This window comes from Rhinolophus ferrumequinum, chromosome 11 (genome assembly GCF_004115265.2).
Source record: "Rhinolophus ferrumequinum isolate MPI-CBG mRhiFer1 chromosome 11, mRhiFer1_v1.p, whole genome shotgun sequence".
Lineage (NCBI taxonomy): Eukaryota > Metazoa > Chordata > Mammalia > Chiroptera > Rhinolophidae > Rhinolophus > Rhinolophus ferrumequinum.
In genome coordinates, this window is record NC_046294.1 from 28,997,975 (window position 1) to 29,011,143 (window position 13,169).

The 13,169-nt window shown below is 42.1% G+C and overlaps 1 protein-coding gene across 1 annotated transcript in view; it reads left to right on the top strand.

Moving 5' to 3' along the window:
- Positions 1 to 212: 212 nt before the first annotated feature.
- Positions 213 to 13,169, top strand: part of LGR4 (leucine rich repeat containing G protein-coupled receptor 4) — a 95,905-nt gene continuing 82,948 nt past the window's right edge. Inside the window, exon 1 of the mRNA XM_033120214.1 lies at positions 213 to 878. Coding sequence (XP_032976105.1) covers positions 694 to 878 — 185 coding nt within the window. The 5' untranslated portion in view covers positions 213 to 693. The remainder of the gene's footprint in view (positions 879 to 13,169) is intronic.

A 13,169-nucleotide genomic window follows, 5' to 3' on the forward strand; every position in this document is an offset into this window, starting at 1 on the left:
CTTTGAACCACCAACCACCACCACTACCTTGTCACTCATTCCCGATAAACACGCCCCTCTGGTCCTACTCTTGGCCAATGGCGACTACCCTTCTTGCATAGTAATGAGCTCGAGACCTCCCCCGGCCAATGACGCTCCGGGAGAAGGGTTAGTTTTGCATGTACCTAAGTGATTTGCATAACTCAGTGGCTAGGGGCTTGGGAATCCGAGCGTGCAACCCTAGAAGGGAAAAGGACGGGAGGAGATTGAGCCGCGGCGGCGAACGAGCGAGAAAGAGTCCGGGTGTTTGTGCGAGAGCCGGGCGGGGGCTGGGGCGAGGGGCCGGCATGGCTGAAGGCTGCGCTCCGCAATCTTGAGAAGCGGCTGCAGCGGGAGGCCGGGAACCGGGAGGCGGGGAGATGGCAGAGCGCGGTCTCCGTGGCTGCGCCCGGTCGGGCCGGCTGGCCTGAGCCGCCAGAGGAGTGGGGCTGCCTCTGCGCTTCCATGGAGCAGCGGGAAGGGAGAAACTCCGGAGCGCCGCGTCCCTGCGCTGCTGCCGCGGACTGTTGAAGGGGCCGAACCCGTGCGACTGCGAAGAGAGGAGAGCGCCGACCCCTGCCCGCAGGCCGGCTGCCCGGGGGCGGCGGAGGGCAGCGGAGGCGCGCCGAGCGAGCTGCGCCGCGGGAAAGGCCGGCGCGGGAGTCGGCCGCAGCAATGCCGGGCCCGCTGGGGCTGCTTTGCTTCTTCGCCCTGGGGTTGCGCGGCTCGGCCGAGCCCAGTGGCGCGGCGCCGCCTCTCTGCGCGGCGCCCTGCAGCTGCGACGGCGACCGTAGGGTGGACTGCTCCGGGAAGGGGCTGACGGCAGTTCCGGAGGGGCTCAGCGCCTTCACCCAAGCGCTGTGAGTGCGGGCAGTGGGGGCGTCCGGGAGGGGGCAAACCCGGGGAGGGTGGGGGGCGGAGCCATTGGTTAATCCCACCCCACCCCCCAGAGTCGCGAGGCGGGGGGTACTGGTCGGTCACCTGTGTGGGTGGGTGCTTGGCACCCACGACCGCGCCGCGGGCTTTCCAAACTTGTCCAGTCCGGGTCCGAGCCGTGGGTAGTTCTTTTATTTTTTTTCAGACTTTTTGGGCACAGTTACTTCCCTACCAACTCCCAAGTGCATCTGGGGCCAAGGAGGAGGGAGGAATCTGGAAACGTTTGCCCCTGGCAGCCTTTTCACGCGACCTTCCCTTCTCTCGCGGGCCCCTGCTCAGCTGGCAAGAGCTTTGCAATCGGCGGGGGTGAGGGCGCCTACAACTTGGCCTGAGTCTGCAGACCCAGGCACGTTCCGTGGGGGAGCACCTGGAGCCTCCTGGGTTCCAGCATGTGGGTAGAAGAAACACCTGTACCTCAGGGCGAATCGCCCTCCAATTTGGCTCTGTCCAGGTAGAGCGACCTGGCACCTCGGTCCAGTACCACTCTGGCCTCACCAACAAACGCCCCTGGGTCTGCAGGGCGCAGAGGAGCCAGGCCAAAACAAGGAAGAGGGAGGGGGAAATGGCAGGTTTCTCTTGGTGAAGATAATCTTCTTACCCAACGAGACCTTTTAAAAGAAGGAATTCTGACCTGAAGTACAGGATGTTGGAAGAAAAAGTTCCAGAACATATGCTCTGCCCAATTGGAAAGATAAGGTACAGTTTTCTGCTGTACCTTAACCAGCAAAACTTTCCTTTTGAGTTGCGGTTGGGAAAAGTCTCTCAAATGGTTGTCACTTAAAAAAAATCTTCCTCTTTAAATGGGGACCAGAGAGCTTTAGACATTCCTTTCAGAAAAGAAGAGGAATCTGAAATTGCTGTTGGAGGTGGCATTGGCAATTGCCACTAATAGAGAAAGAACAGGGTAATTGAGTGCAGGGCTTGGTGTATGCTCTTGTTGTATTGTGCGGCCAGTTGAGTGATTAAATCAAGAGCAGTGAAAGACCTGTTTGAGAGAGGAAGGGATTCTGAGAGGTCCTCGGGTAAAGTGCATTTCCTTTTACCTTATAGCTACTGAAAGGGACCTCTTAGAAATAGACAGTTTTAAAGGAATAGCAGACCCGGTGAAGAAATTCTTTCTTTGCAGGCCAGGTGGGTGATGGGAGGTGTTCTACTTGCCCTCTGCTAATGGGGTTTTATTGAGGAGGCCTGTTGCCTTGGAACCTGTCTCATTCTTTGGCCTCCAGCCTCTCTCTCACCCACTCCCTTCTCAGGTGTTAGTTAGGTATTTGAAGTCATTTTCCTTCAGTGTGATGAAATCTAACTTTTCACTGAAAAAAGTTAACTTTGCAGTGAAGAACAGTTTGCCCACACAGGTAGTTTAAGTGGGAAAGTTGGAGTGGGAGTGGGGAGAAGTGAGGGGAAGAAGACGTGAGTAGAGAGGATGGGGCTATTTTTTTTTCCCCAGGTCCTCTTGAAAATTTTGGGGAATTCATGCATGAGAGCTGCCTTTACCTGAAACCTCTGCCCAGCCTCTCTATAAAACAAAAGCATGGTTTTACTATTTTGATCCATTGTAAAGACCTTGTTTAGCAGATTCCTCGAGTTTTAATGAGTAGGCTTGCCCTATAAGGAAAAGGGCTGTTTTACATTAGCACCTAAAACCACAAAGAAATATCACACTTTTATGAGAGCACACTCTGTAGAGCATCAGGCATCTTCCTTTAGAACTCACTGAAGGTAGTGAAATGCTATATTCTCAACCCTGAGCCTTACAAAATGTATTATTCATGGCTTGGGATACAAAAATAATTGGTACCGGTGCAGATTAGATTGGCTAACCTAGCATCACCATAGCACTTTCTGAGCTGTGGTGGTGAACATGTTATAATTTCTTCTCGCATATGTGACCTCTGGGTAGAATGATTGTACATCACGATAACTCCTTATTTGACCCTCAAAAATATACATCTAAAGGGCATTTCAAGGGCACTATATTTGCATTTTGGGAAACCAGCTAGTTTCCAGTGATTCTCAAAAGCCATGTTGTGGAGAGACAGGTGCTGGGGGTGTGCACACTTCAGTGATCTCCCAGGACACCTTGAGATCACCTGAGGTCTCCTTCCAAATCTGCTGTCTCATCACAGCGTCAGTGAGCTGCTCTTACACACTAAGGGACTGGAGTCCTGATTCCCAAACTTTTGTTCACAGATTCCTAATTTCTGGAGCATGTGCATCAAGGTGTACTTATTAGTTATATATAAAATGACAAACACGAAAATGGAAGTTAAAAAGGTGAGACTGTCATTACTCATCAAAGTTCTTTCATTTTCCTTGCATCCCTCAGTGGTGTGGGACCTTCACCTCCTCCAGGGGTGTGCACATCCTACTTTGGAGACCTCAGCACTGACAGCGGGGATTTTATTTTACCCCCACTTGGAGTCCACCGAGCCTAGATAGGATGCATTTAAAAATGTTGCAGTGGATAACTAAGGACTCAAACCACACCAAGGGACTAGGAATTCAAGCCTCATTCCCACATGGGATTGCCAAATTCAGCATTCTCACCATTTTAAGTCTTTTGTCCAGATCTGAGAAGGCCCCAGAGAGGATACCTGCTTCTTCTTCAGGCTCGTTTAAACTTGTTCTATCTAACAGTGTCTGTTTCCTGCTGAAAGCTGCTTTATCCGAAGCTGGGGGCAGAATCAGATATAATCCTCAGTATTGTTGATGGGATTCTTGTGTTCACACCATTTGCTGCACCTGTAGTTATTTATATTTTGCAACAGCAGTTCTCAACCCTGTGTCACAATGCACTGGCTTGTCCCAATTCACCCTGAAGTGTATTAAAGGAAGTACTCTTACTAGCATTAACATTCCGAAGTTTGTTTTATCAAAAGGATTGAAGTTATTCCTGTATTCTGGTAATAAGGTGACTCTTAATTACCTCCGATGCAGGATTCTTGATTAGGGACAAAGAGATGAAGTCACAAGGGTGGTGGAGAGAGGCTTGTGTACTGTGTCCTCTGGTTTGTGTGTTACTGCCTCAACGTTTAAGAACTGGACCTAGAGCACAAATTTCCACAGCCTAGATTATGTCTGGGGCAGTTGTAAGATTATAGAGGCTGTTTCCGTGTCTGTGTGGAGATGGTGGTGGGTCTTCATGCTTGATCATAGTCCGTACCATGCCAGTAAGTAATTATGTAGCCTTGGGCAACTCATTTTTTTTTTTTTTTTTTTTTTGGTGATAATTTCCTTGTCTGAAAATGAAGTAATTAGATTCATTAGATTATATATGTAAGGCTGCTTGTAGCATTAGAAGTTCTATGATTTTATAATTCTTAAACAATTTTAGGATGGCAAGGTGGAGATAATGTTATGATCCTGTCATAAAAAAATCCCAGGAGTAGCAGAATATCGTTCTAGTTGAAGTTGCACAAGCCCATTTATTACCACTCGGAGGAGGAGTTCTTTGTGTTTGGAAGTGTGTGTTAGGAAATTTGCCATGGAGACTTGTTGCAGAATGCTTGACTAGCTAAGGCGCTTTGCTGGGGTAGAATAGCCCTGCTTGTTTCCTGTGGGTAAGGCTTAACACTTGGAAAAGAAAATCACCCTGTTTCAGTAATTTGGATACTGTACAAAAAGTTACTCAATGTCCTCACTTCCATATAATTAGTCATAATATCTTTAACCTTCACAGTGTGCGTATCCTGTACATGGGCAGGTTATCAAGCTTTCTATATAAAATTGATGGTTACCTGAGGGACTTTGAAGTGTTTTTAAAAATAATCTGTTGCTTTTTTGTCTCCTTTTGGAAACATCATCTCAGATTCTTCCCTAGGGTGTATTTTTTTCACTACACCGAATACCTTTCTTTTAATATAGTATTATTCGACAGTATTTTCTTATGTTTCCTCCAATGTCTGCTGTATTCCCTGCAGGTCACTAAATCATGGGCTAAATATTTATACCTTTTGTGATGGTAGAGTTTTGATATCTCTTGATTTCTGAATTACTATCTGTAAATTCCAATGTTAGCTTAGTTGGAGTGGTACGTCTTTTTAGAGATGTGTTAGTATTACATATAACTGAACTTGGTTCTGAAGGTCAATGTAAGAACATCTTTAAGTACGTACATAGATCCTTTATTTTACAAACGAGTGAACTACTGAGTTCTCTTTAAATGCAAGAGAGGCAAGAGCATTCTGCTGGGAATATGGAGAGCTGGTTTCCAGATCTGTCAATAAATCACACGAGTGACCTTGAGAGGGTCACATACGTAACCCTTTGGGGCCTGGCTTTCTTATCCTTTAAAACAAGGAAGTAAACAGCTCTTACTGCCAAGAGTTTTCTTTTTATTTAATTTGATTTTTGTGTTTTTTAAATACATTTCTCGGATCCTCTCTGTTGTGTTAAGGGAAGTATAGGTGTGTAAACCGTGGCCTACCACCCACCCAGGAAACCTCCAATTGTCCAAATCTACTGGAATATTTCCATTAAATGGGGAACTCACTGCCTTACAAAGTGACACCGTGCTGGGCGTGGTCTGAGCAATTCCTAGGATTCTCATTCTGGGCTTCTTTTAAGTCTTGTGGTAACCACTCATATTTTATGATTTCCAGTTGAACTAAATGCTAATGGCAGTTACGGTATCACAAACATTTGTTGTCCAGGCACTTGGCTCTTAACATTAGAGTTGTACGGTAACGTTTGACAATTTAATCTCTTAGGGAAGATCAAAGTGCTCTACTGGTAGGTGGATCCAGGCAAGTTTCGGCATTTTCTCGGTCTTTGTCAGTCTATCTCTCAAATTCTTACTTTAGTAATCTTTATAATAGTGGAAAGTACTGGCAGCCTGCAAGTTTGGGTTTTGCTTTCTAGTCTCTTTGGTTGTACCTGTCCTCGTAGCTCTCATTTGCTTATCAGTAAATAATGGATATTGGAGTAGGATGATGGCTCATGTCTCTCACTGCTCTAAATTTCTCAGCGTCTGTGTAGAATATTAAGCAAGTAGCGTTTTAAATATCCTTAAGTGACTCACTGAAATTTTTCTAAGACTATCTCTCACTTTTTCTCTATAAAAAAGATGTAAGTTTCCATAAAAGCACAATATTTGTTGGGATACCTGCATTAAAAGTTAAACTCTGCCAAATGTGCCCCTAACTTTGAAAAATGTAACTAATACAACGTAGAGTGCTCTTGGTAAGACAGCTTAGCTCTTTCAATTTTTTTAAGCTAGATCTCAAGGTTTTGGCTTTGGAAAAACGTTATCCAGCTTGTTCTTTAACAGCCTCCTACAGCCTTCAAGTTTTTGGCAGTGCTGCAAGCTTGTTTTCTTACATACAAAAGAATATTGATAACTTTTTCCTTTTTGTCCCCCCAACTTTGTTCAGCAAAGTGTAGCTTTTTAAAGGCTTCATTGAGGATAATAAAATGCTCTATTTTTAAATTCTGTCAGTGAAGAAGAAAAATCTAGGGCATTTATCAAATTAGTACTTTTACACAATGGCTAATTTGTCTACCTTTCTTGACATTTCTTTTGTGTCTTTAAATGCTTGATGATCAAACTGTAGGCCGGGTATCAGCTCTACTGTCTGAAATTGGGCAAGTTCAAAATTTAGTTTAGAAATCACTCTTAGTAGGAGATAGATCATGGTTTTATAGTTCATATACATTTAATAATTTCTCAACTTTCTAAACACATTAGTAAGTTAGTACTCAAATACCCCCTTTAAATGGCATGATGGAATTAAGTGGTAGTACAGACTCTGGATTCACCCACCCGGAGATAAATAGTTGTTATTAAACTATGTATATGGCTGGGACTATATTTAGCAAGATTCTTAAAGCATACTGAAGTATTCTGTGTCATGTACAAGCAATTAAAACTGAATGCTTGTGGTGGTTGTTTTTAGCCTCTAAAGCATGTTTTGATGCCATTACATATTTTAATTGTCAGAACACACTAGCAAGATTTGGCGGTATACATTTCTTATTTTAGATGCAAATGATGAAAGTTTTGGAATGCCCTTCTAGTAGTCTAGGAAATGAACATTTTTACAAAATATATTTTTGTAATTCTCCTAGCTTTTCTGTACTGGAAGATCTTATGCGAAAAGCATTGGACCACCCCCCTGTGGCAACATGTTGGCCCATTAGAATATAAGAATATCCTTGTAAGGAAATGTAAACCATAGATATTTTGGGAGGCAGCTGGGCCAAGACTGGGTATATGTTTAGATCCCAGGCTGGTCTATTGCCTGTGCTAGTGACATGTGGGGAGGAAGCATATCTAATATATTACAATATACTTAATGACCCTTTATCCTTCATGTTTAAATTTGCATGTGAGTATTCTGAGTCAATACAAGTAAAGGTTATGTAAGCCCTTTTGGCTAGTGTTTTTCCCTTCTATTTTTACACTACAAGAAGGTAGCCTTTTCTTAAAGTTTTAAATATAAAGTTGACCATGGATAGAACGAAATCTTGACAAGAAAATATTTTCCATACTTGATTCAGATTTTAGAATCTGGTACACAGAAAAATCCTGAGTTATATTCTTGCCATGGCAGTATATGTTTAAAGTTTTATTTGGGGAAATTTTCCCTCCTCCGAAGAGTGACATAAATTTGGCAGGGGGATGGCACCCTTACCTGGAGCTGTACTAGGCAGGGCTAAGCAATGTGCCTGGAATTGCTTCAGGTCTCGCTTTTCCATTCCCCTCAGGCGAGGAGGTTCTCACTGTAGTTCTTCCGACCACGTGTAAACCTCAGAGTAACTTACTACAAGTGCTGACATTGAACCTCCCCTGAAGAGTTTGATTAGAGTTGTTTCCCTATTTCCTGGCAAGGTAGATGGATGTTATTAATTCTCACTCTCGTCATGATTCTTGATTTGAAGGTGCAGGATGGGAGGTGTGCTTCCAAGTTGGCAGTCTTTTCTCAAGCTTGAGGGATTGGGCTGTAATGTTGATTAAACTTCCGGGTTTTGCCCATTTTCCCAAGGGTAAGCATCATGCTTGGAGGCCCTTGGAGAAACTGCATGGATCGTATGTGAAGGGCTTGGCAGACTACATTTTTCTCAGGGGAGAGGAAACCCATGATTGCCGCTCTTCTAGATTGTCACCCTTCCCTTGTGGATGAACCATCTCAGAGGGCCGCTTTCTCGCAGGAGAATTCACCGGCAAATGAGAGCACTGTCTCTTGAAACACCTTAAGAACTCAATATTCTGAAGTCTGTCAACTCTTCTCTTGGTGGTAGCGGGAGAGAAAACGAATAATGTCAGCTAACCTTTAGGTTACTTAATGTTCTTGAAGACGCTTCATATGCACTTCTGTTTTAGTCACTAAATTAATCCAGTCTTTGCATTTTCCGAATGTGATAATTGCCTGTTGCGTCTACCGCAAGCTCTCATCTCACATCAATTGAAACATATGCAGAATTCTCATATAATTAGATCAGAGTTAAGGGAACATTAAATCTCAAATATTTTAGTATCCTCCTCCAAAAAATTAAATTTTATGGGTATACTAACTTCATGTTTAGCAGTTTATCATTATCTCAGTTTTTATCCTTGCTGAGTTAACTTCTGCTAGTTCATCTCATTTGATTCGTTTTTTTTTTTTTAAATCTTAATATTTTCCTGTCTTTGTAATACAGAAAAATTTTCTTGTTGGCCTTCTGTTCTCTCCAAGGTTATTTTAAGTCCATGGTCGTGTAATCCAGCTATTTATGTCACTATCTACTTTCCAGTCTTCTTTTTATAGGCATATTTTTGTGGACAGGCCTTCAAACATGGTTTTGTTCTTGAGAGTGTGACACACGGAATCAAGAGGCCCGAGTTCCTGAATCTGTGAGCTTGGACGTGTCATTTAATCACTTAGGACATTGGCTTTCCCATCTGCAAAAAGATAGTCTGACTGTCTTCAGGGGTCACATAAAGGAAACTCTAAAGCGAGACCTCTTTGAATGACAGTGAGGACCCAATTTGTTGTCATTTGTTTTGGGAGTGGCTAAGCAATTGTGTATGTGTGTTATCATCTTGTAATTTAAAATGCTAAACCGTAATTCTCTAGTTCTTTGAATGTATGTCACGTTCAGCGCCTATTGTAGACATCACAGGTGAGCCACTATGTTAAGGAAAAAAAGACTGCTCATCTGGCAGATTTTCCATTTAGAAAACCATAAAGAGTTTGGTGGAGAAAGAGTAGGACATATGTTTTTTATCAAGATACCTCCATATAGGTGGTGCTGCTCCCCTTTGAAGAAGAAAGCCTGATGGTGGGGAGTTAAGTTTCTCTGGAGGAGAGATCTCAGGGGAAATCATATTTTTACGCATGGGTCTCTATGATTTGGCACTGCCTTCCTGAGATGGCTGGTCAAGTACAAAGGTGCTGTCCTAACAGGGAAGCAGTGTTTCTCCTCACAGCAAATGGGCAAATGACTTTAGATAGTGATCTTTAGATGCTGATTTTCTGATTCCAGCCTTTGGACCACTGAGGATTTTCATTAAACACGCTAAGTCTTTAGGAACCCCCGTGCTAATGAGTGCTCACATCTCTTTTCACATTGGAGATGACTAAAATTTACTCAGGATTGACAGTTTAGCTGCGTTCTTGTTTCTTCACATCACTTTGTTTCTAGAAATAACGCACATTATGAGAGAACTTTTTCTTTTAAGTACTTTGAAAATGATATTTTACTCGTTATTGGACCCCTATGTATTCTTTATTTACATTTGAAACTAAATGTTCATGTTTTGTGGCTAAAGAAAAGCTATTATCTTAAAAGTAATATTAGAACTAAAATCCTTTATTTAAAGTCTTTCATATTTCTAAAAAGTTATATGGCATTCATGTTAAGCACAGTTTAATCTTTCTCTGAAACTTTAAAAACTCTTCTGGGTTTTGATTCAGACCTGATTGGAAAATGAATTATAAAGCCAGAGCAGCAGCTAATGTATGCAACAGTGCTCACAACCTGTTTAGATTGGCTGAGTGTTTCAAATACAGTTGTGCATATTTTCTACCCTGGGTCTCTTTCTTTAAAAAAAAAAAAATGTTTGAGATGTTTTTCCCATTACCATCTTGACGTCTGCCTGGTTACACATGAATAGTTTGACCCAGTCCCTCAGCAGGGAGACTACCGTGGCCTTGCTTTCAATAGCCATGTCACCGACAAAGAAAACATATGGACTATTTCATTCCTGTCCTTTGCAAACAATCTGAGGCTGTGAGGGCATGCAGCAGAAGGCTTCATTCTTCATGGTAGGTTGGCAAGTTTATGCGCTAACCACAGGCTCTGCTGTTAGCAATCAGTGTTTTCCAAAGCCCCATTACATTCTGTGGAAAGGGAATCTCGTGTGTTGGATAAATAAGTTTCTAATATCTGATTGAATTAAGTTTGTATGACCTACTTCCATGATGGGGTTTCCTACTTAATCATATATTTCACCGAAGGGAAGGGAGCGTGCTTGTGCACGCGTGCGCATTCTTGCATGAGCACGCGTGCCTGCGCAGGGCATTTGGATGCTCTTCTCCCAGTTTGGACTTGTACTGTTGGAAGGAGGATGCTTGATTCCCAGTAGAACATGCCTTCAGGACGATCTGCCTTTGTTTATCTTCCCTTTGTTTATCTTCTTGTCAGTTCACAGAAAGAGGTCAGTTGATCATTCTCATGCTAGTTGAGCACTGCTGCACTGACCTTGAAAGATTTCTGTTGCATAGAACCAGCCTTCTCCTTGAGGACTTGGTTTCAGTTCAGTAAGCATCAGTTCAGCAAGCATTAACGGCTTGGCTTTGTGGCCTCGGGATCCATGAGAGGGACCAGAACATGGAAAAGGTGTAAATCATTTGCTGTCTTTTTCAGGTCTTCTTCTGTGGTAAAAGAATTTGCATTTACTGAGATGTGGCATTCCAGAAGGAGAAACAAAACAAAACAAAACCAAACCCAACGACATCCAAAGATGAGAAGATTCATGACTTTGGCGGAAGACACAATGACATACATTTTATCAGGGTCCTTTCCAACCCTCAAGTTACCCCAGTCTGAATTTCTAGTTTCATTTTATTTCTTGGACATGCAGGCTGGTTTTGATAGGAGTTGAAGATTTATCTAAAAGGAAGTGAGCTCCTGTTTTATCCTAGATATAGCCAAATATTTAAATGTTTATATGCATCGCATCTAGAAGGTATTTCTGGTGGTTCTTGGCATCATTACTGAACATTGCCTGTAAAACAATGTGCCAATCGAAATTACTGCCTCTTACATTTTCTCAAAATGCAAAAGGAGAGTAATTCCTTTTGCAGTTCTTGATAATAATAGATTTCCTTCAAATTTGTTGGCTCTTGGAAGATTATATTTAAAAAATTTAGGTATTATGGTTCTTCACAAATAAGTCTATTTGAGGTCCCCCTTTCTTTTAGTACTCCCATATTTTTATCCTAAAATAACTAGTTTAATCTAGGATGTCCCATCATCCTTCTTTGACTACTTAAATGACATTCATAACTATGAATTCATAGGGAAAACTCCCTCAAACCTCTCAATCATAAAATTTACCCTTTTTAGTGTACTGCTCTGTGAGTTTTGAAATGTATACAGTAATAAAATAGCCACCTCTGTCAAGATCTAGAATATTTCCATCATTCCCCCCTGTAGTCAACCTCTCTCCCCTGACAACTGACAATCCGTTTTCTACCTTAGGTCTCTTATTTTATATTGTTTTGCACTTATCAGAATATCCTTTAAATGGAATGAAACAGAATGTAGTCTTGTGCCTGGCTTCATTTACTTATGTATTGGAGATTCTGTTATACCATGAGTTTGCATATGTCAATCTGTAATATTCTTTTTTGTTGCTGAGGAGTATTCCACATATGGATGTGCCATAATTTGTTTAGCCATTATCCAGTTGAGGGACATTTGCCTTGTTTCCAGTTTTGGGCAGTTATGGAGAGAGCCAATTAAATATTCACATAGAGGTTTTCGTATGAACATAGGTTTTCATTTCACTTGTGCAAATATCTAGGAGTGAGATCCCGGGTCATATGCTAAGTACATGTTAATGAGAAAATGTTGCTCTAGGTTTTAATGTCTCGGAGCTGTAGTGAGGTTTGATCACTAATTATAGCTTCAGTGTATTGTTAGCGTGGTATGTATGTAGTATTACCAAAAGTTGTTAAAACGGAATTTGTTTAAACGTCTGTACTTTTAAAAGAATAGAATTTTTAGCCCCCTTTTTGATACCTGGCAGTTACTATGGTGCCCCAAGGACTTGTGTAGAAGTTATCCCAATATGGAGCATTTTGCTTGCAGTGAAAAATCTTTGAATTATTAGTGCATCCATGTTTGAAATGTCTGATGCATAAAAAATGGAAATTTGGTGAGGAATTGCTGGGCCTACCTATGTATTAGGCATGTTCCATGTGTTAACACTAATTTCCACAGTAATCATTCTAGGTCCCTGGCATGACTCCTATTTTATAGCTGAGCAAACTAAGATTTGAAGGGATTAGGTAACTTGCTCAGTGGTCCCACAGTTAGTGTGGGTGGTGGTCTGTGAAGCTCAGGCGTTCAGTATTTGTAGTTTGCTTGGGTAATTGACAGTTTATCAGAAGAGGAAAAGGTAAAATGAGAAACAAAATGGTGAGAAGCTACGGTGATTTACATGGGGGAGAAAAAAGAACTGAAAATAAAACAGCCTGGAAAAGCACGCACACGTGTACCTATAGTGGGAGACTGCCGTGACTGAGGACTAGCCTCGGTACATTGAGCGATCTATTTGCTGTGTGAAATTACCTTCTATTCATCGCAGAACTTTCACGTATCTCTCACTTCATCTCTTTGCTTTTTGTACATCTTCATTTAAAAGCTTTCGTATCATTTTCTATGTTAATAGTGTTTTTCTGTCAGGAAAATAGCAGTCGTATGCATTTTGGCTTGCTTCTTTCTTTTTTTTGTGGAATTCATGCAGACAGTATGTGAGGATCTGATCCATTTAGCAAACATACTGTTCTGTTTCTTAAGGAGGAACTTTCTGAATGTGCTGTTTTAAACCAAAACCCTGAAGTAAATGAAAAAGCAAAGTGTGCCGTATGATGGTTTCCGTATACTTGTCCCCTTTCACTCACTGGAATTTCCTGCCTCTCCTGTTGAAGATGTTTTTACAGGGAAGTCAGCATAAAAGTGAATCACCCATGAGCCCTTTTTATCCCCCAAGGCATTTCATTTGGTCA